The sequence below is a fragment of the Pelodiscus sinensis genome, chromosome 4 (assembly GCF_052426305.1).
Source record: "Pelodiscus sinensis isolate ZL-2025 chromosome 4, ASM5242630v1, whole genome shotgun sequence".
In the NCBI taxonomy this organism is placed as follows: domain Eukaryota; kingdom Metazoa; phylum Chordata; order Testudines; family Trionychidae; genus Pelodiscus; species Pelodiscus sinensis.
This window is the reverse complement of record NC_143055.1, coordinates 3,387,815-3,409,946: the sequence shown is the minus strand read 5'-3', so window position 1 is coordinate 3,409,946 and position 22,132 is coordinate 3,387,815. Positions and strand designations below refer to the sequence as shown.

General features: G+C 57.9%; 1 protein-coding gene across 14 annotated transcripts in view; it reads right to left on the bottom strand.

Annotated features, from left to right (window-relative positions):
- The window catches only part of DYSF (dysferlin), a 269,126-nt gene that overhangs the window by 87,751 nt on the left and 159,243 nt on the right, over positions 1-22,132 (bottom strand). For 5 of the 14 annotated variants that reach the window (XM_075931051.2, XM_075931055.2, XM_075931054.2 and 2 more), the window contains 8 exons: positions 21,874-21,951; positions 15,675-15,856; positions 13,897-14,037; positions 12,253-12,282; positions 8,302-8,328; positions 2,775-2,942; positions 1,532-1,693; positions 221-386 (listed from right to left, as the gene is read on the bottom strand). In XM_075931051.2, coding sequence (XP_075787166.2) covers positions 221-386; positions 1,532-1,693; positions 2,775-2,942; positions 8,302-8,328; positions 12,253-12,282; positions 13,897-14,037; positions 15,675-15,856; positions 21,874-21,951 — 954 coding nt within the window. Of the gene's footprint in view, positions 1-220; positions 387-1,531; positions 1,694-2,774; positions 2,943-5,649; positions 5,695-8,301; positions 8,329-12,252; positions 12,283-13,896; positions 14,038-15,674; positions 15,857-21,873; positions 21,952-22,132 lie in introns of all 14 variants that reach the window. The other 9 variants (XM_075931056.2, XM_089777727.1, XM_089777731.1 and 6 more) reach the window with 3 other exon arrangements.

Genomic DNA, 22,132 nt, shown 5'->3' with positions numbered 1-22,132 from the left:
CGCGGAGCGGATGTTTCCAAAGACCGATCCCCACGATCTCGCTCTCAATTGGCTATTGTGAGTCCCTGTCATTTTGTGCCAAAGCTCCGCAGACCCCTCCCCAGAGAACGGCGGCTCAGAGTTCCAGGCCCCGGGTCCCACCCTGTCCGCTCGACCAGCGTGTCTCCTGCGTCCCTCCGTGGCAGACGCGGGAGAGGGCGCCGAAGGAAGGCACACGTACCTGGCTGTTGCTCGGGCGAGTCGGTCTCCTCTCGGTACGGGTCGCAGTAGAACTCCTCCAAGGAGCGGACGGTGCACTGGCCCACCACCGGCCTGCGGCCAAACGGCCGGTTGTCGATGACTTTGATGGTGACCGGAGGGCAGTACAGTGCTTCCTTGGGCAGGCGCTGCAGAGGGAAGAACACGCTGAGCCCTGCCCTGCCGGGGCAGCATCCTGCCTGGCACGTCACGCAAACCCACAGGGAGACTTTAGCGCTTCGTGCCGTCCTCAAGCTCCTCCCACAAACCCAAGCCCCGCCCACAGCCCCAGAACGGGCGGGCGTTCCTGCTCCTGTCCGCAGCAAATCACCAACAGTGAGGCTGTTCGGACTGTCCTCACTAGGCACGCGAGTTAACGGCGTTGAGCCGGGCAGAGGCTGTTCACGCCCCTCGGAGCCGGGGTCGCACTGGGAAAACAAGCTAGCAAGGCTGCCGGTCTTGCCGAAAAGGCCCAACTCAGCAGGGTTCTGAGCACCTCCTAAAAGATATGGAGACACCCCCCCCCCCGCCTGCCGCCTCCTGAAAGATACGGAGAGCCGCTCCCCCCCCCGCCTGCCACCTCCTGAAAGATACAGAGAGCCCCCCGCCTGCCATCTCCTGAAAGACACAGAGAGCCCCCCCCCACCTGCCACCTCCTGAAAGATACAGAGAGCCCCCCGCCTGCCATCTCCTGAAAGACACAGAGAGCCCCCCGCCTGCCACCTCCTGAAAGATACAGAGAGCCCCCCCGCCTGCCATCTCCTGAAAGACACAGAGAGCCCCCCGCCTGCCATCTCCTGAAAGACACAGAGAGCCCCCTCCCCCCCCCCGCCTGCCACATAGGGACTCAGTCCTGCTCCCTTTCGGCTCACGGGGCCAAACAGGGCCTATGGAGCACCCGGCGGGATCCGGAGTTTCTTGCCTGACATACATCTAAGCTATTCCAGCTGCTTCCAGGCTTTGGGGTGGGATTATGAGTGCACTGTAGGGGTCACAGACCGGGGCGGTTGGTCCTTAGATCTGCTTGTGGGTAAATGACAGCCAACCCCCAATTCCTCTTTCCTAGGAGCATGCATGAGCCAGAGCAGCGAAGACAGGGAAGACGGAGCCGCCCCCTTCGTGACTTGCTGCTGGCTGCCCCGGGAAGAGGGAGACCTCATTCCCGCTGGGAACGGCTGAGGTTCAGAACTAAAAAGCGGGCAGTCGGGAAAGCAGACAGAGTCGTGCTGCAGGACAGCCGGGCAGCTGCAGCCCTGCAAGCCGGGCAGGAGGCACACGGGGAGGGAGACCTCACCACTTCCATGAAGAGCACGGACACGTCGAAATTGGGGTTCTTCTTGATGTTCTTGATGACACACGACTGGACCGTCTGGCCTCCGCACTCCACCTGCAGGCTGGGGGAGGTGACGCTGGCCAGCTGATAGCTCTTCAGGTTCCTCAGCCCCCAGGCCAAGACCTGAGGGGGGAAGAGACGAGGGGAGATGAGGAACACCACCGAGATAACGTCACACCAGAACTAGGGGTCACCAAATGACATGGATAGGCAGCAAGTTTAAAACAAACCAAGGGAAGTTTTTCTGCACACAGCGCACAGCCAACCTGTGGAACTCCTTGCCAGAGGATGTTGTGAAGTCCAGGACTTGAACAGGGTTCAAAAAAGAGCGAGATAGATTCATGGAGCTTAATGACTATTAGCCAGGATGCAGGGGAATGGTGTCCCCAGCTAGTCAGAGGCTGGGAATGGGCGACAGGGAAGGGATCGCTTGATGATTCCCTGTTCTCGACCTCGTCTACGCTTTGTTTTTCACCCTGATGCAGCTGCGCCTGGCAAGCCGCTCCCAGGAGCCGGTTCTCCTTGGCTCCAGCGGGGGGAGAGGAGTCTAATGCTGAAGGGCTGTCCCGAACAATGGGCGCACGGTGCCCTCTAGGGTCGCAGTGGCCAAGGGCCAGTTTGCCACCTTCTAGGCTAGGCGTGCTGGGCCTCGCAGCTCTCCCCCAAGGGCCCCGTGGCCAAGCTGACGCAAGTCCTGCTGGGACGGAAGGTCAGGTGACCGTCATGTGACAGGCGTGAGCGGATAAAAGGGACGCCTGTGCGTCCGTTAAGGCAGGGCTCAGAGGGGGAGGAAGCCCACACGGGGAGATCCACTCGTTATGAGGGGCAGCCCGACGTACAGCCCACGGGCCATACACGGCTCCCCAGGACACTCCGTAAGGCCCCGTAGCCTGCCTGGGCGCAGCACAGCCGCCGCCGACTCATTAGCCTTGTTTACGTCGGTTGCACAAGCGAGGGAACCGACAGCGCGGGGCAGACACAACCCGGCCACCTCCCCGCGAAGCACCCTGACCTTAAACCGTGACTCAGCACAGGTGGCCTGAAACCTGCTTGTAACATGCAGCGTGCTTGGCCCGCCCCAAGGGCTCCCGGGGCCGGCCAGTGAGCAAGGACGCAAACCGGATTCGATCTAGTCCCGTTAGCCAGTCTATTCCCCCCCTTCGCGCCCCTCCCCCTGGCCCCAGCAGCCCCCCAAAGCGCTCACCTCGATGGCGGTACGCTGGAGCACCGGCTTGATCCCTTGAGGGACCATGTAGATGTTGGGTTCCCGCTGGGGCGGAGGGTAGGGCAGGTCGGAGTCTGCAGACTGCGGAGGGATATTGAAGAAGGTCGGTTCGGATTGTGACAGGCCACACCCGCCACAGGGAACAGCCTGGAAGTCCGTTAGCGCCTCATTAGAAAGACGGGCCGATGGGGATCAGTGTCACGTGCAAACCGATCGGGGATCAGTGTCACGTGCAAACCGTTTCTCTCCGCCTCCCCCCCGATCGGGAGCAGTCACCGACGGGTACATGTTGGTTAGTGGTTCCTCGGATCGCTTGCCCGCCATGGAAATGCAGTCTCTATGGTGGGAGACCAGCCACGCTGCCTGCCAGCCTCGGCGTGGAAGTAAAGACTAAGGGAGCTGCTCGAAAGGCAGCAGGGGGCTGATTGTGGGGTGTCATTGCTTGCTTTGCCCTCCAGAAGTGGGAATGACGGGGAAGCCACATCCCATGGACCAATTGGCAAGCTCACCTGATGGTGGACCCGCTGAAGGCCACAAGCCACTACAGCGACAGCGGTTAGTGTAAGAGACAGAAAGCGAGATGCTGTTTCGTGAACACCTCTCGAGGGAGCGGGAGGGAGGTTACAGTCCCTGCCGCACAGAGATCCGGGGAGAAAAGCGCTCGTTCTACTCTCTGCCTTTACCTTCCTGGAGGGAGCTCTGGTTCCTGGCAGCCTGAATCTCCGAGATCTGAGTCCAGCCCGTGGCATTTGGAACTAATAGAAAGGCCCGTCGATTTTCCGAGCGAGAGTCTAATTGCGTTACATTAAGGGGATGCACACATTTCAAGTGTGGGGCTGGGTCAGATTTAAAAGCACCACAAAGAGTGACGGACCCTAGGCAGGGTTGTGATTTTCATCAGCAACGGCTGGTGGCTGCCAAAGCAAAGCAGCTCGTTAGCTGACGACTTTGCTCCTTCCATTCCGGGGCAGGCAGGACGGTGGGAGCATCTGGCTTTTAACAGCGGGCAGACAGTAACTATCTCCCCGCCCTGCGGCGAGCAGAGACACACGACACAGGCTCACAACCTACCGACACGGGATCAGTCCCTGGGCCAAGATGGAGGCCTGCTCCTGAGAGGCGCTGAGCACCAAATGGGAGCGCAGCACCTTGGAAACCCAGGCGTTTAATTCGGGAACTGACTTTAGGCCCCACATTTTTGCCATGAGCGTTTTGCAGGTGCAGAGCTGCACCCATGGTCACCAATGGGATTAGAACCCAGGCCCTTGGCACCTGCCACTCTAGCCTCCACCAGTCCTGGGGAAGCTCCACTAGCTGTCACCAGTAGTAGGGCTCTTATCCTTGTTGAAATTGTCACTGCTGGTCAGCCCAGTAACTAACACACACACACACACTCACTCTTACTTCCATTCATCCTTGCTCACCTAAGTGCGTGCTTAATTTTAAGCAGGTGCTTAAGTTGCATCAATTTCAACTGGGTTTAAAGAGGTGCTCAGACACGTTGCGGAACGGGGACGGACTGAAGCAGAGGCTGGACGTTAAGCATAGCTAGGAGGGCTTTGCTGAAGCAGACCCTTGCCCCGCTGTGTTTGGACCCTCCCACAACTTTGAGAAAGCTGCGGAATGAGATTCCAGTGGTCCGGGGAACACAGAGGCAGAATGGATGAGCGGCTCGCGCGCCGAGGTACGAAGCAAGTGTTCAGCCAGGGCCGGGAAGGGAACCCAGCCAACGCAGCTCTCTCTCGCCCTGAACCCGAGACCAGAGACTGTGGCCGATTCTGCAAGGCCTGCCTCGGAGCAGAAGGAAAAAAGAAGCTAGAGGAGTTAAACGGAGGAGCAGAAAGCAGGCCAGTTCCCTGGACTCACGCCAACGCAGGGGCTTTGGGGGAGTTTGCTGAGTTTCCTACTTTGTGACTCAAACTCTGAGATTAAAATTAGGGGAGGGGGACACAGCCGCAAATGCAGGAACAGCTGCCTCCCCCCAGCAAGGAGGACGAGCTGGAGTTTGGTGGGACAGGCCTTGAAACGCCAGCGGTTGTCCGGCGGTTGCCAAGTGCCTGCAAATCCAATCAACCCATCCGGTGGGAGCAGTTTTCCCATCCAGCGCAAGCTGCTTCTGTTTCCCTTTCGCCCCTTTAACCTCTGCCGGGGGAGGGCGGAGCGGCGGAGTTGTGGGCGGGGTTAAGGGTTGTGGGCGGGGACAAGGGGAGAGGGCTACCGAGCCATGGGCGGGGCACAAGCAATCACCAATCAGAGCTTCCCTGCTTCTCGACCCAACGGGGCACTTTGAATGCGGGAAACCGGCAGGGACGTGATTTTCCCGTGGGAACACGCAGCTCGTTCCCGGGCAGGAGGAGACGTCGTGGGAGGCGGATGCAGGGGAGGGCCCATCCGCTCTCCAGTGATTTCTCTGGGGCGATTCCACCGCAGGGATCTGGCCCACTGACGCTAATGAAGCCCCCCAATTTGCACCCCTTGGGGATCCGGCCCTTTACATCAGGTGGCCTGTTGATTTGGATAGAGCACCCCGGATTTACAGTAGCTGGTGACCCGACCCCCGGCTCCACTGGAGCACACCAGTTTGGCCCTGGCATCCTGGTTCAGCCCTATGGCCTGGCTCTCCCGTAGCCGTTGGGTGGCCTTTACCATGGGCCTGGCGGGCAAGAAAAGTGCCGGGAAGGGCAGTGAAGACTTCAGTGCTACCGGCCGCGGGGCCTTTCCCCTGGCGGCTCAGCTAGCCGGTCTGGGCAGGCCGTGGGGAAGGAGCCGGTTTCCATGCGGGGAAGCTCTGTTGGGACTTTGCTCAGGCCCCGGACACGTGCAAGGAGGTCGGGGGTCGGAGACCGACTGGTACCCATTGCAGGAGCCCCTCGTAGACGGCGGCAGGAGCGCCTAGCTGCTGAGCGCCCATCCCAGGAATGGCCGTGGGGGAGAGAAAGCAGAGAGGCTGTTACGTTTCCCCCGCAGAGCTCAAGTCAGCCCCTGCAAAGCAGGGGGCACGTCCCTCTCCTCCGGAGCCAAAACACCGAACCCAGGACCCGCGGCACCGGGAGAAGGGCTGGATTGCACACAGAGCGGCTCAAAGCCCTGCCTTGGAAAATGCTGAGGAGACGGAAGAGAAACAAGGGGGCGAGGGCTGAAACCTGACCCGCCCGTTGGCCCCCGGTTCCCTGGGCTGCTCATTCCCCGCAGCCCGATTGGTGAATTGCCGGTGCCCCAGATGGCCAGCTCCTCAGGCTACGCACCCCGCAGGCTCTCCTCTTCCTGGGCGCCCCAAGTAGAACCCCAGGGCTGGCGGAGACCTCAGGAGTCAACGCATCCAGCCCCCGGCCCAAAGCAGGACCAACCCAACTCAATCAGCCCAGCCAGGGCTTGGTCCAGCCAGGACTTAAACACCTCTAGGGATGGAGATTCCACCCCCTCCCTAGGGAACCCATCCCAGGGCTTCCCCACCTGCCTAGGGAAATTGTTTTTCCTAATATCCAACCTAGACCTCCCCCACTGCAACTTGAGCCCATTGCTCCTTGTTCTGCATCTGACACCACTGAGAACAGCCTCTCACCAGCCTCTTGGGAACCCCCCTTCAGGGAGTTGCAGGCTGCTCTCAAATCCCCCCTCGCTCTTCTCTTCTGCAGACTAAACAGACCCAAGTCCCTCAGCCTCTCCCCGTAGGCCATGTATTATTTTGCCCTGCACAGGGTTCTGAATATAACTGAAACCCACACGCCTAGTGTGGGTCACTGTCCCACGCAGTGGCACTTAGACCACAGCAACAGATAAGAACGAGAGACCTCTGCAGCACGTGCTGAGAGCCAGCTGGCTGTTAGCTCCTATACTGAGCTCCAGAGATCCCAGGTTCAAATCCACCCCGTGTCCTATCCTAGACCCCCTCTTGGACCACGAACCCCTCACTCCGAACCCCAGACTTCCAGAGATTCCAGAGTCTTTATGCCTCCCCCCATGAGAGTGGCGTCACGAACACAGGATACCCTGGAGAAGCACCACGGGGTCAGATACCTTCCCCAGAGACTCTGAGACAGAGAGGAGCATCCCACAGTGTTAGAACCAAGCTTGGTGGGTTTTCATAGCATTGGACCATCAAATTCCTGTCTCACCGCCCTCCTGGTCGCCCTCCGCTGGCCCCTCTCCAATGCGTCCACGTCCTTTCTGTAGTGGGGGGCCCAGAACTGGACGCAAGACTCCAGATGCGGCCTCAGCAGCGCCGAATAAAGGGGAACAACCACTTCTCTAGATCCGCCGGCTAGCTTTCCAGCTCCCGGGACTCCCCATTTCCCTGGGCCAGCTGCTCACCGAGGAGGCGGCTGAGCAAGCCGGGAACATTTCAGTGTTTCCAAACCAGAACCTTGTGGAACTTCCCTTCCTGCTGCTTGGCTTTGGGATGAGAACACACGACTCTCTGCTCCGTTTCCAAGCACGGCCCCTCCCTACCCGCCGCCCTTGGGGGGAAGGAGGGACTCTCCGGGCCTCACGCGGCTCTTTGGCCTGGCCACGGCGCCGCGGACGTTGGCGCGACTTCGCCCCTTCAGCCCAGCCGAGGGGCTGAACGTGGCCACGGGCCGCGACCGTGCAGCCCACCCGACTCCTCTCGCGACTGGGAATGGGCCCGCACCAGCTCTAAAGGCCCCCCCACTCCAGTCCGGGCCAGAGCCAGGCCCATGTGCCCTCCCGTCTGGGGGCGGTTCAGAGTTAGGCCAGCCTTTGTGTTTGGCCTTTCACTGCTGCAGCGGGTCTAAGGCAGCCCCAAAGCCCCACACAGTGCCCACCTCAGGGCAGACAAATCGGAGCCAGGCCCCTGCGCTTTCAGGGGTCCCACAGCGGCTGCCTCAACCGTCCTGTGGACCGGAGGGGCCCAGGGGCCTGGCAGAGGGAGTTGCCCCCCCGATACACACACCATGCTGAGGGCTCCCGCTGCCTCCCCTGTGGCCGCCGCACCAACCCCATGAAATCCGGGCTGCGTAAGTTGGGGGCGGGGCTTGAGGAAGGGGCGGAGCCTGCGGCAGGGGGGTTGCTCCTGACCCCTTGGCCCCCCTCGGCACGGCCCTGCCTTTCGGGATGTGGATCCAAACTTCAGAACCCGGGCTGGTCTCCCGCGCCCACCATCGTGCAACTTTCCAAGCCACCCACGTCGTCAGCATCGCACTCGGGGGAGAATCCGCCCCGGGGCCAGAGGGCTGGAACAGCTGTCGAGCGGGGGGTGCTGAGAGCCAAGGAGCCCCACTGTACCCCGGGATACAATGGAAACCCCTTCAAGCCAACGGCGCGGCAGCCCCCCGGTTCTAGCATCCCTGCCCAGAGCAGGGGCCCGGCCCAAAGCCCTTCAGGACTCAGGTGCCCTGCCAGGCACCAAAACCCACGTTCCTGCCGTTCCTCCGCTGAGGCGCCCAGGTGCAAAGCTAGCGCTACCCGGCCTCCGCCTCGGAGCCATCCCTAGCCCACGCAGGGCAGGGCTGGGGGGGGCAGACCATTGGCAGAGCCGTAAGCTCACCTCGTCCAGGCTGGCGGACAGCTCGCTCTGCGGGAGGAAGAGAGAAAGGAAGTAAAACGAGCATTCGTCACCCGCGCTGCACCCCGGGGACCCCCAGCGGCCGTTTGGAAAGGAGCCCCTGGGGGAGAGGGACGCTGCGGCTCCGGGCAGCCCAGGCCGCGGTGCACCAGTCACGCCGCCTGGCGTCGCACGTGCGGGACGGGACGGCCTTAAGAGCTGGAGCCCCACCCGGCTGGGGTCACCGGCGTCCTTATAAAGAGCAGCGGGAGGGCGCCAGCTCGGGTGGCCTGGAGGGTGGGGGGAGACAGGGCCATGAAGTCCCTGGGGTGCCCGGCTGTCCCTCAACGTTGCAGTGCGGGAGGTCTAGCTAGTAAGACGGGGGTCACCGTCGATCGGGATCTACTGGTGGATGGCGGAGCTTGTAACAGGGCGTCCTGACTGGTTTGGCTGGGAAGGTCTCAAGTACCCGCACGTCAGCTGCCCCACCCCCACGGCTGCGTGGCTTCTGCCCCCGGGAGCCTCCTGCTTGCTCTGCAGGGTGGGGAGGCAGAAAAGGGGGGGCCACTAATGTCAGGGTGTCCCCTTCCTCCCTCCCCAGTACCCCATGTCCACAGAGGGAGCAGGGCAGAGCTAAGGGGGTAGGGGTAGGGTGGGGCCAGGCCTCGAAGGAGGAGCGGGGTGGTGGGACAAGGGTATTTGGTCTGAGGTAGATCCTGGGTTGACACATTGAAACAGTGACCTTGTGCTTAAAAAGGTTAGAGACCCCTGTGTTAGACATTAGGGGAAACGATTTCCCGGGGAGGACGGGGAAGCGCTGGGCTGGGTTCCCTAGGGCGGGGGTGGAGTCTCCATCCCTAGAGGTGTTTAAGTTCCGGCTGGACCAAGCCATGGCTGGGATGATGGAGTTGGGATCGGTCCTGCTTTGGGCCGGGGGCTGGACACGATGCCTCCTGAGGTCTCTGCCGGCCCTGGGGTTCTAGGATTCAATTTCACAGGTAATAAAGTCTGGGGGGGGGGGGGGAACCGTGTCAGTCTGCAGCTTTAAAAACAACGCGGAGGCTTGTTGCACCGTAGAGACGAACATATATTGTCGTATCACGCGCTTTCGTGCGCAAAACCCGCTTCCTCAGAGGAGGGGATCATGAGCAGAGAAAAAGGGAGACCCTCGGAATAAGAAAAGAGAGAGGAAATTGTAGTGCCCGTGCTAAGGAGGCGAATTAAGTGGGCTGGAAGTGTCCCGTACTTGGCTTTTGGGGTCAGCGGGGCGTTGAATGTAAGGAAAGCTGCTCTTATAATTGGCCGACCTGTTCAAGTCTTTGCCCAGGCCAAGTGAGGTGTCCGATTTGAATATGAAAGCCACTTCCACCCTCTCTCTCTCTGAGGCTGGGGAGTGAAATGCCTATGTAGAAGGACGGCGGCTTGTAAATCCACAGGTGAGTGCCCAGACCGGTTCAAGCTTCCCCCGCAGGTTTGTGTGTTACCGTGGCGAGGATCTGACTCGTGTCCATTCATCCTTCGGCTCAGGGACTGGCCAGTGTGGCCAGGGCAGACGGGCATGGCTGGCACAGTTCCCATTCGAGGATGTGCGGGTGGAGGAGCTGCTGCCACGGCGAGGGCTGGGAGGGTGTCGCGTGAGTAGCGGTGTGGGCAGAGCTGGCAACAGAGTTTGTTGCAGATACTCAAAATGGTGCAGAATTGACGTGAATGGGCAAATGTGACGCCTTCTCGCGTGGCCTGAACAAAGACTTGAACCGGTTAACAAGCTATAACGCCAGCTTCCCTTCCATGCAAGCCCCGCGGACATCAAAACATTTCCAGCCCTCTCAATTAGCTTCATCAGCACCGGTCCTCCAGCTGACGGGCGCTTTCTCCTCTTTCCTCTCCCCCTGCTTAGCCTGAGGGTCTCCCTTTTCCCCCCACTCACGATCCTCTCCTCCGAGGAAGCAGGCTGTGCCCACAGAAGTACGTGATGCGATCTACATCAAGGCTACTCAACACGTGGCCAACGGGACACATGCAGCCGCGGCCTGTCTGTTTGTGGCCCACGGTGACGTTTGGGTTTACATGCGGCTCAACACACGGCCCGCGGGTGGGAGCCAAAATAAAAGAGTAGTCAATAGAACGGTCTTCTGTTAAGATGCATTTAAGTAGTTCAATTCCTGGACTGTCATTGCTCATTCAAAGTGCTGTCATGCGGGTGGAAATGGGGTCACTATCGCATGTTATTAATATCAGCAGAACGGACTGGAATGGGGCCCATGCGTTGTGTACTCTTGCCTTAATCTTTGTATTCATGCCCGTCAATGTGAAAGAAGCTATTTGCATATATTTGCATGTCTATGCAACCACGCTTAAGTTGCGAGGAGTCCTGTGGCACCTTATAGACTAACCGAAGCGTTGGAGCATAAGATTTCGTGGGCAAAAACCCACTTCAGCAGGTGCCATCCTGCCGCAAAAAAATTTCAGGACCAGACTTCAAAGAAACTGCTGAGCTACGGTTCATCTTCAAGTTTGACACAATCAACTCTGGATTAAACAAAGACTGTGAATGGCTCGCTAACTACAAAAGCAGCTTCTCCTCTCTTGGAATTCACACCTCCAGATCAGCTACTAGAAGTGGGCCTCATCCTCCCTGATTGGATCCACCTCGTCATCTCCAGCCTGATCCCGGCCTGCATATTTATACCTGCCTCTGGAAATGTCCACTACATGCATCTGACGAGGTGGGTCTTTGCCCACGAAAGCTTATGCTCCAATACATCTGTTGGTCTATAAGGTGCCACAGGACTCCTCGTCGCTTTTGCAGATCCAGACTAACACGGCGACCTCTCTGATACTCCACACTGAAGTTGGCATCTGCTGAGTATCATTGTGGCCCCCGGGGCTTCCAAAGTTGAGTAGCCCTGGTCTAGATCGATTTATTAGTCTGCTACAGGACAACTCGTTTTTTTGAAGTTACGGACTCGACTCACCTCCCCCCCTCCCCCCTGAGACTCTCTGGCCATCATTCATTTCCTCGTCAAGATGGAAAATCTCGGCCTTTCCAAAGTTTGACTGTTTATTGAACCACTTTTCCCCTTGGCTACATCTACACTGGCATGAATTTCCGGAAATGCTTAAAACAGAACAGTTTTCCATTATAAGTATTTCCGGAAAAAGAGCGTCTACATTGGCAGGATGCTTTTCCGGAAAAGCACTTTTTCCGGAAAAGCATCCGTGGCCAATGTAGACGCACTTTTCCGCAAAAAAGCCCCGATCATCATTTTCGTGGAAAAGACTACTGGGCTGTCTATACTGGACCTTTTCTGGAACAGTTTTCCGGAAAAAGGACTTTTGCCCGAACGGGAGCAGCATAGTATTTCTGGAAAAGCAGCTGATTTCTTACGGTAGATCGTCAGTGCTTTTCCGGAAATTCAAGTGGCCAGTGTAGACAGCTGGCAAGTTATTCCGGAAAAGCGGCTGCTTTTCCAGAATAAGTGGCCCAGTGTAGACACAGTCCTTATGTCTGGGGCCCTACCAATGTCACCGCCATGACAAAGGGCTCGCGGATCGGGAAGTAAGCCCATCCCCGGGAAAGCTGATCTCCCCCGTCCTGATGGGAGCGCCCCAGTGGGGAAGCTCTAGGCTGCAAGCACCCACTGGAGAGGGGAAGGACAGGACTTATCAAGGGGAAATCCGGCCTCCCACTGCTGCAGGAAGCCCCGATGCTGCATCCGCCCCCAAGCTCCCTGAAACTGGAAGGGGCTTGAGAACACGGTTCTGACCCCCCCTGCTGCTGGGGGTACTCCAGCCGGGGAACTGCATGTCCCCACTGCCAGAAAAGGGACCCCCCGTTACAACCCCCGGGGCGCAGCTCCCAGGATGCTACTGGGAGTTGGTGGGACGTGGGGCTCTGGCCAGCTGAAGGGGCGTTTCAGGCCCTCCGCATTGTCAACGCGCCGGGAGCGTTACCTCGAAGCCCGGGATGTGGTGAACGGCCGGCTGTGGAGAGCAAAACACACACAGTCACTGAATGGTCCCGGCACGGCTGCCTCTTATCACACCGCCCCTGCACAAATCCACGGGGCGCCCACGTCTGGAGCACTGCGTCCAGACGGCCTCACCTCGTCTCCACAAAGAAACCTTAGCAGTGGAGAAGGTTCAGAAAAGGGCAACAAAAATGATAGGACGGGGGGGGGGGAAGGGAGTTGGAACAGCTGCCCTCTGAAGAGAGATTATAAAGACGGGGACTTTTTAAACGTAGAAAAGAGGAGTCCGGGGGGGCTAGGATAGAGAGCTATAAAATCACGACTGGTGTGGAAAAAGTGAATACGGAAAAGTTCCCATAGCATAAGAACTTGGGGTCACCAAATGAAATGAATCGGTAGCAGGTTTCAAACAAACACAAGGAAGTTTTTTCTTCCCGCAGCGCACAGTCAACCTGTGGAACTCCTCGCCAGGGGATGTTGTGAAGAGCAGGACTTGAACAGGGTTCAAAAAAGAAACTAGCCTGGTCTCTGGAAATGATACCCGCCACCCACGCAACAAGCGTATCAAACTCAGTCACTTCCATCGGCCTCACACAATCCCTTCACTGGCACCAGTTCCCGCTGGCGTGGCTGGCAGCCGGCCGCCATCCCAGGCTGCTCCTGCTGGCCGGAAATGTCACCTTGGCATGTGCCAACATCAACAGCGTTTGCTGGCCAGCGGGCCCGGGGCGCCCACGCACTGGGCAGCTACTCTTGTTCCCTCAGGCGTTTACGGCTCCTTCTTTCTTCCCCGGCCTGCCCCGGAGGAGCCTCCCCTGCAGCCACCGCCGCCCCGAACTGCGGCCCCAAGCCCCTCCCAGGGCAGACCCCCGGGCTGTACAGCAGCAGGGCCTGTCGGTCCCGCGCTCGCCCGCAGCAGGGCGGGAGAGAGAAGCAGCCGGGAGGAGGGAACTCAAGGAGCCACCTGGGGAAGCAGCCGTTTCCCTCGCCTCCCTTCCCCCGGCCAGGCCCGGGGAGCAGCCACGCCCGGGGCCGTGGAACACCACCGGGAGGTGACGGTGACGTGGGGGGGGACCCCTCCAGAAGCTCACGCCAAGCTCCCAGGGCCGATTCTGAGGGGGCTCCACCGTGGTCCCCACGTAGAGCTCCTAGGTGGGGGTGGGGGGCACACAGGGCTCCGAGCACTAGCGCCACCCTCCGATGGGCTGGGAACCCGCTGCCGGCTGCTTCTGGGGTGCAGCCTGGTCTGCGGGGCCAGGAGAGGCAGGAAGCTGCCTTACCCCCCCCCCCCCCCGCACTGCTGCCCGGGAGCTGCTGAAGGTTGGCCCCTCCGGCCCCCCCAAAGCCGGAGCCCCCTCCCACGCCCCAAAGTTCCCCTCCTCTGCCGCGCCCCGGAGCCCGCACTCCAGTCACGGTGCGTCGGGTCGCGGCGTCTGCCATTTTCTCCACCAGGGTCGTAAGAAGAAACGCCAGCGCTCGGGTTTGACAAGAGCCTAACGAGGCCTCGAACGGCAGGAAACGCCTCCCTGCGGGTGTCTGCCCACCGAGCAGCAGCCAGGACTATAGGAAGGAGGCGCCGGCCCGGCCCACCCTTGGACCCCACCAGGCGGCCCCTTCCGAACCTCACCTTCTCCCGCCGAATCAGCTCGAAGGCGGCGAGCAGCTCTCCTGCGGGCCTGCTCCCCCGGGCGACCGGGTGCCAGGACAGCCGCGGGGAGCGCGCCAAGCTGGGGGTGCAAATGCAGCGGCCCATGAACTCGTCCGCACCCTGAAAGCAACACACATACGGTCACCGCCCAGCACGGGGTCTTCCCTCATCCGCCTCCTTCTTGGCTTAGGTGGCCACCCCGCACCCGTCCCGCTTGCTCCCCGCTGGCCAACCCCGCGCCTTCAAATAGCAGGAGTTGGGCCAAAACAATCCTCAGGTTAAAACACCAGGCAACCTTTTTTAAAAAAAAATCATAAATTTGGGGGTGTTGAAATTTGCCTTCTGGCTGTGGAGCCTTTTGGGGCCGTGTTCTTCAGCGTCTCTCTGTGACCCTCCTGGCTAGAAACGTTCCTCTTTGGAAAAGAAACGGTGAAAGTCTCACAGAAGCACCTGACTCCAGGAGCTGGGGCTTTGCGTAAACGGTCAGCGATCAGCACACGGGCAAGACAATCACAAGCGTTGGCCAACAACCGGTCAACTGCCCGACGGGATTCCCAAGCCAGGACGCCCGGGACTATGGGAATGGGCGCGACATTCGGCTTTCAAGGGGGTTTTCTGTTTCCCCCCAATATTTGGGAGAGGGGGCGGGGCGGAGAGGGGGAGGGATTTCAAGAAGAAAGGAGCAGCAGTGCGGAGCAACATGCCAGTAGTTTTAATGCTCTGTGTGACAGTAGCACGTGGGACCCATTGTGCTCAGGTGGGGGGGGACCCTAAGGCCCAGGGGCCGCATGTGGCCCCCAACTTGCCTGGATCTGGCCCCCGAGACTCAGGACCTCCCCGCAACAGCACTGGGGAGTCTGGTACTCCAGCCTCCCCCACCTCCCGCAGGGCTGGAACCCACAAAATCTACTAGCCCGGACCCCCAGGCCGTGGTGCGTGAGGGGAATGTGGGGAGAGTCTGTCTGCTTCTCACTCGGGGGCCACTTCAGGGAGGGTTGCTGGTGCTTCTCCCTCGTGGCCCTCGACTGATTTTTCGGTGGGTCCTTGCCCCCCAAAAAAGGTTCCCCCACCCCATGGTGCGAGGCGCTGCACTAACTGAACACAAAAAAACGTCCCTTCCCCCCAAGAGCTTGGGCCCAGTTCTCCGTGGCAGCGAGAAGAGGGGAGCAGAACCGAGCAGGGGGGGAAGGAGGGAGGGGGCAGTGGCTGGAGCCCAAGGGAGCGAGTATGGGCAGCGTGGAGCTGAAATGAGGGCCCCCTTGCGCAACGTGCTGAGCCAACACTTGGTGAGACCCCGGCCCGGCCCCCCGAAGCGCTTGAGAGTGAAACAGAAATCAAAAGGGCTGGGGGGATTGAACCGGTGCCCTTCCCACCTTCCCAGAGAGCCTGAGCTCATCCAGAATTGGGCCCTTGTTGCCTGGCCCCGGTTCAGGGCTCACACTGCACCCTCAGAGCGCTGCCCATGAACCTTTATGGGCAGCGCAAGTGTCGGGCCGAAGGCACACGCAGACACGGAGGGCTGGAGTAACCCATCACTCAAGCCTACTCAAATACATGCGTCTGGTCCCTATTTCCCTATATGGCCCCGGGCACCACCGTGAGGGAGGGAGAGCCAGGCCAAGCTCGAGGGAGGGGCACGGCACCGAACAGGTTGGGCCCAGCTCTGCTGTGACAAGGGCATTTGGGCCCACGCTAAACGCCTCTGCTTCAATCCAGCCCAGGGGACGTGCACGTCCGGCGCCTGGCAACGCGCTTACGTAGGTGTCGTGGTCGTAAATCTCCACCACGATGCTGGGGGGGGTGTCGGCCACATTCTGGGGATCCCCGAAGATCTCGATCTCATAGAAGACGAGAGTCTGGTCCCAGGTGGGGTTCAACGTGTTCTTGGCCACCACTGTCTTCTGGCTTTGGTGGAGGAAGGAGACGATGGCGTAGGGATCTGCAGAGGAGGAAAGTGAAAAGGGCAGGAAGTAACGGGAGCACGTAGGCAGGGCCGTGTCTGTCCACTCAGACAACAGGAACGGAAAGAGCGAGGTTTAACGGGCAGCAAAATAGCCTGCTGCGTAGGAAAGCTAGAAAGTGCGGCAATAGACCACCCAAGGCCAGCTAGGATATCTTCAATGATCAAAAGAGAGTCCTACACAAAGCGGATACTAGGTCCAATGCCAAAGGATGCCTATAAATAAAACACACACAAGGATGTAGGGGCAAAGTTAGAAAGGCCAAGGCACAAAACGAGATTAAACTAGCTAGAAAGATAAAGGGTAACACAAAACTATTCCACACACATATCAGAAGCAAGAGGAATACTAAAGACAGGGTAGATCCATTACTCAATGACGGGGGAAAAACAATGTGTCTAAACTACATCCCTCTTTCGAAAGAGGAACGTAAATAGACATATCGAAAAAACCCTTTTTTGGAAGATCCTGTACTCCTAAAACAATGAAGTTTAAGGTTTACAGGAACTTCTGAAAAAGGGGTTTGTTTGTTTTTCCGAAAGAACCGCATCTAGACGGTGGTTTCACTTTTGAAATACCCATTTTTGAAAGAACGCATGGCTGCCATCATGCAAATGAAGCGTGGGAAATTCAAATTCCGGCTTCATTTGCAATTTCGATCTGTCTAATTTACATCCCTCTTTCAAAAGAGGGATGTAGTTTAGACATACCCCCATCATTGAGTAGGAGAGAGTCATCATTCAAAATGATTTGGACAAACTAGATAAATGGCCTGAGGTCAATAGGATGACTTTGAATAAGGAAAAATGCAAAGTGCTCCACTTAGGAAGGAACAATCCGTTTCTCACACACAGAATGGGAAGTGACTGTCTAGGAAGGAGTCCGGCAGAAAGGGATCTAGGAGTCAGAGTGGATCACACGCTAAATATGAGTCAGCAATGTGACACTGTTGGGGGAAAAAAAGCCAACGTGATTCTGGGAGGCATTAATAGGAGAGTTGTGAGCAAGCCACGAGACGTCCTTCTTCCGCTCCGCTCTGCGCTGATTCAGCCTCAGTTGGAGACTTGTGTCCAGTTCTGGGCCCAACATTTTGAGAAAGTTGTGGAGAAATTGGAGAAGGTCCAGAGAAGAGCAACAAGAACGATGAAGGGTCTAGAGAACATGAGCTGTGAGGGAAGAATGAAAGAATTGGGCTTGTTTAGTTTAGAAAAAAGAAGACTGAGAGCGGATGTGAAAGCTGTTTTCTAAAAGGGAGTTACGAGGAGGAGGGAGAAACATTGTTCTCTTTGGCCTCTGAGGACAGGACAAGAAGCAATGGTCTTAAACTGCAGCAAGGGAGGTTGAGGTTGGACATTAGGAAAAAGTTCCTGCCTGTCAGGGTGGTTAAACACTGGAGTAAATTGCCCAGGGAGGTTGTGAAGTCTCCATCACTGGAGAGATTTAAGAGCAGGTCGGACAGACGCCTGTCAGGGATGGTCTAGACGGTGCTTGGTCCTGCCGTGAGGGCAGGCGACTGGACCCGATGACTTCGCAAGGTCCTTCCCACGCTAGTGTTCTAGGATTCTATGAAAAGAGACAGCCCGTGCCCTAAACAACTCACAATCCTACTTCCTTGCAAATCGATGCGTCTTCCGCAAAAAGGGTGAATGGGCACCCTGGGGAACGCAGCCCAGAAAGCACGGCTCCTTCTCGCGCTGAGCCCCTGACATAACCCACTGGCCCCCAGCAAGTCAGGGGCTGGGTGCTCTGTATTCCCTCCTACCCCCTCCCCTGTGCTGAGTTCCCAGCTGATGCAGCTGTGTTTAATGAGCTGGGCTCTTTGGGATGCCACGGGCTACGCTATGGCATGGCCGAGCCTTTTCCACTGGTGCGTTTTTTCCAGTCCGAAAGGCAGCCGAACGCATGCCCATTAACAAACCCCCATGTGTTGGGAACGGAGTTAAAAAAAGCGGGGGGATGGGGGAGGGAAAGGTGTCTCTCTAAAGCCCTTTTGTCTGGACCGGGGGTATGCGGGAGGCGTTATTTTTATAACCCTGCCCTTAATGAAGTAGGCTCTGTTGCAGCGAGCGAGATCCCAAGTTCGCGCTGTAACGTTTTGTCGCTCGCGTTGTCTTTGGCTGTGGGGTTTGGGGTTTTTTTTTTATTTCCTAAGGGACGCCCTCTCTCCCCAGCCAATCGGGAGTCAGGAAATCACCCTCGCCAAGCCGGCCTGCCTCTCTTTGAAACAACACGCCCTTTGTGGGAGCAGAGAGGAGAAAGAGTTTGGACCTAGACACTGTCGCATTGTGTGCCTCTTTCGCAGCTCTGCCCGGGCCCGTCTGAAAAGAAAGGGTAAAATAACACCTAGGATCCCCTCCCCGCCCCGCTGCCGTAGCCCAGTGAGTCAGAGAGCTGCCAAAGGACTAGACTGGGGGCGGGGGGGTTACCGCAGCCTTCTGGCGTCTACAGCGGCGAGAGAACCCGCTTGTGTCTTAATACAAAGGCAGCGAGTGTTTCTTGTCCAAGGGTGAGCGCAAGGGACTGGCTGGCAAAGATGTTTGAATTCTAACACAGCCGCTGCTGCGCACGTACGCAGGAGGAGACGCTCCCTGCCCTGAAGGACTTGCCAGCGAAATCAGGGGTGAGCAATCATTCTTAAAAAGGGGGCCACTTCACACATTTCTGAAGTGCTGCCCTGGAAGGGGCGGGGCCTCCGGCAGAAGGGGCGGGGCGTCAGGCAGAAGGGGTGGGGCCTCAGGCAGAAGGGGCGGGGCTTCAGGCAGAAGGGGCAGGGCCAGGAGACTTCTCATGCTCTCCTGCCCACAGACCCTGATTGGCCTGGGGGTGCAAGAGCATGTGAAGATTTCCCCACCCAAAGCCCCGGCACCTACAACTGGCGGTTCCCTCTCGGCGCCACCGCAGGAGGAGACTTTCCGTGGGGGAGCGCGCAAAATCTCTCACCCCCTGTCCCCGCCCTACCAGGGGCGCGCGGTGGCCAGAGAGAACCACCAGCTGTTTTAAAACAGCCAGCGGTTCCCTCTGATGCCGTGCACCCCTGTCAGGGGGAGGAGACTTTCCGTGGCCCCCCCAACCCCAGATCTCCATTGACCTGGGGGCGGGGGAGCGGCAGGGCGCTTGGCGAGCCGGATCCAGGTCGCAGAGGCTCCTTTGCGCACCCCTGATCTAAACAGACAAGGGAAAGAAAGGTTTTTACCACTATGGTACAGGGTCACTGCAGCACAGAGACGCAAACATCACACACAGAAATTAACAGCAGATCAGAAATTGAACTCACGTCTTCTGAACAGCTGCCCAGTATCTTAGCCACAAAACCATCAGACTCTGTTCCCAGGAAGCTATTTGCCATGAGGCCAACAGAGTCCAAAGCTAGTGGTCACCATGAAAAGATCAATATTTACAATTAATTACTGCACAGTGACTATAAGAATTTGCAAGGTATTGCCTACTCCAAATGGTGGTATCTCGCATCTACTGTCGCTGTCCCTAGAACATCTCTGTGTGACTAAGAGGGGATAGGACAGAGCTCTATAAAATCATGACAGGTGTGGAGAAAGTGAATAAGGAAAATGGATTTATTTATTCCCGTCACATAAGAACTAGGGGGTCACCAAATGAAATGAATAGGTAGCAGGTTGCAAACAAACCAAAGGAAGTTTTTCTTCACGCACCACATAGTCAACCTGTGGAACTCCTTGCCAGAGGATGCTGTGAAGACAAGGAATTTAATAGGGTTCAAAAAAGAGCTAGATAAATTCATGGAGATTAGGTCCATCAATGGCTCCCTATCTCTCCAGATATAAAACACCATGCATCTGGCATCTAGCTGGGATGAAATCATTCCTGGTAGGCATGTTTTAATGCAATTAAAAAGACAGAATACAGATGCTCTTCATTCCAGGAAACTCTGGTTTTGAGTCCCAGCTCCTTTAAATTCCTCGTGTCTTTATGGGGGGAAGAGGAGGGAGATGGGAGGGAAGGAGGCAGAGGAGGATTTCAGGGGTGATGAGGGAATGGGAGAAGGGACGTTCTTGCTTCATCCCACTTCAAGCTACGGCTCTTTGGTGGAGTCACTGGTGTTTTGTTCACATTAAAGTTGCCAGGCCAGACTTCCAGAAGGAGTTCCCTTTTCAAACTCTATTTGGCACCGGAGGAGGGAGGGGGGGACAACTGGAGTAATGAGTCTGGTTTTGGGACCCCCCCACTACTGAAAGGAATTGGACATATTGGAGGCAGGACAGCAGGAGGCAATGAAAACGATTCGGGGGCTGGAGCACATGACCTGCGAGGAGAGGCTGAGGGTTTGGGGTTTGTTCAGTCTGCAGAGGAGAAGAGTGAGGGGGGATTTGAGAGCAGCCTTCAACTCCCTGAAGGGGGGTTCCAAAGAGGCTGGAGAGAGGCTGTTCTCAGTAGTGACAGAAGCAGAACAAGGAGCAATGGGCTCAAGTTGCAGTGGGGGAGGTCTAGGTTGGAAATTAGGAAAAACGATTTCCCTAGGCGGGTGGGGAAGCCCTGGGCTGGGTTCCCGAGGGAGCAGCTGGAATCTCCATCCCTAGAGGTGTTTCAGCCCTGGCTGGGAGGATTGAGTTGGGGTTGGTCCTGCTTTGGGCCAGGGGCTGCACTCGATGACTCCCGAGGTCTCTTCCGGCCCTGGGGTTCTCTGATTCTCCGAACAGACCAAACGACGCCTTGGTGCAGAGCCTCACCCGAAATGGCTGGCACCTTCCGTCCAAGCCTGACGCTTGGGCAGCAGCCTTTGTGCTGCAGCCGCTCACTGCAGAGCCACGCTCGGATTCGTCCTGATCACAGGATGGGGGCGGGGTGACGTGGGGGGGGGGGCTGTCTGCTCTGTAACCCGGGGTCCCCCTACGCTGACTCCCCCACGTGTGGACTGGCCCAGACACCTAGTTCCAGCCTGAGCAGATACCAAGGCTCTGCCCAGGGGGAGAGACAAAGGGTGGCTGTCAGACTCGGCTTGCTGTAGATGGGGTGCAGGATGGGGGGGGTCCCCGACCTGCCACCACAGGGGGCACCTTGGAGGGGAGCCCCCAAAGAAGAGTCATAAGAACGGCCGTACTGGGTCAGACCAAAGGTCCATCTAGCCCAGTAGCCTGTCTGCCGACAGTGGCCAGCACCAGGTGTCCCAGAGAGGGTGGACTGAAGACAATGATCAAGCGATTTGTCTCCTGCCATCCCTCTCCAGCCTCTGACAAACAGAGGTCAAGGACACCATTTTATCCCCTGGCCAATAGCCTTTTATGGACCTAACCTCCAGGAAATTATCTAGCTTCTCTTTAAACTCTGTTATAGTCCTAGCCTTCACAGCCTCCTCTGGCAAGGAGTTCCACAGGTTGACAACACGCTGTGTGAAGAAGAACTTTCGCGTATTAGTTTTAAACCTGCTACATTTGGTGTCCTCTAGTTCTTCTATTATGGGAACTAATAAATAACTTTTCTTTATCGGCCCTCTCCACACCACTCATGATTTTATAGACCTCTATCATATCAGTCTCGTGCAGAGTGAACCCGGGCCTGCCCCAAAAGGTTTAATCTCTGCCCGCCGGGCGCAGCATGGGAGTCTGGCACGGATTACTGCTCAGGGAAGAGGGGCTATCGCTGGCTCTCGGTCTCGACTCCCAGCCCTGCTGCCGCAGGCACACGCCCGGAGCCTGGCCAAATCCAGGTAGCGTGCCACTTTTGACAGCCCCGTCCTTGTTTATTCAGGGCCTCTGAGCTCTCTGCCCTCCAGCTGCGCCACCGGCTTTCGGCTTTATCCCACAGCTGTGAGCGGGGCCCCCGGACTCAAGGGGGTCCTGGCCTGACAGTGGGTTCTGGCTGCTTCCTCGCCGACGAGTTCTGCGTCGGTCCCCGGCGGCTGGGCACAAACCCCCTCTTGGTTCAGTGCGTGCCAAGAGCAACCCGCAGAGAGCGCTGGCATCCGCCTGACAGCTCCCGGACCTGAGCGACCGGCGCGCCCGCAACGACACCCAGCGCTTACCTGAAAAGCTGTCCTTGTCCATGGCCACCAGATCCCGAGCTTGGTACATGTAGCACCGCAGGTGGTAGCGGTTCCCGTCTTTATGGAGAAACAGGGAGGAGAGAGGCATTCAGAGTGGCCCGTGACGGGATGGCGTATCGGCGCTCATTCCGCCAGCGGCTCCTCTGTGTCTTTCGACCCCGGGTGTCAGGTCTTGGGCCTAAGGAAGCCAACCCAGAGTAGCCCCATTCGCAGCAATGGAGTGACTCATGATCGACCC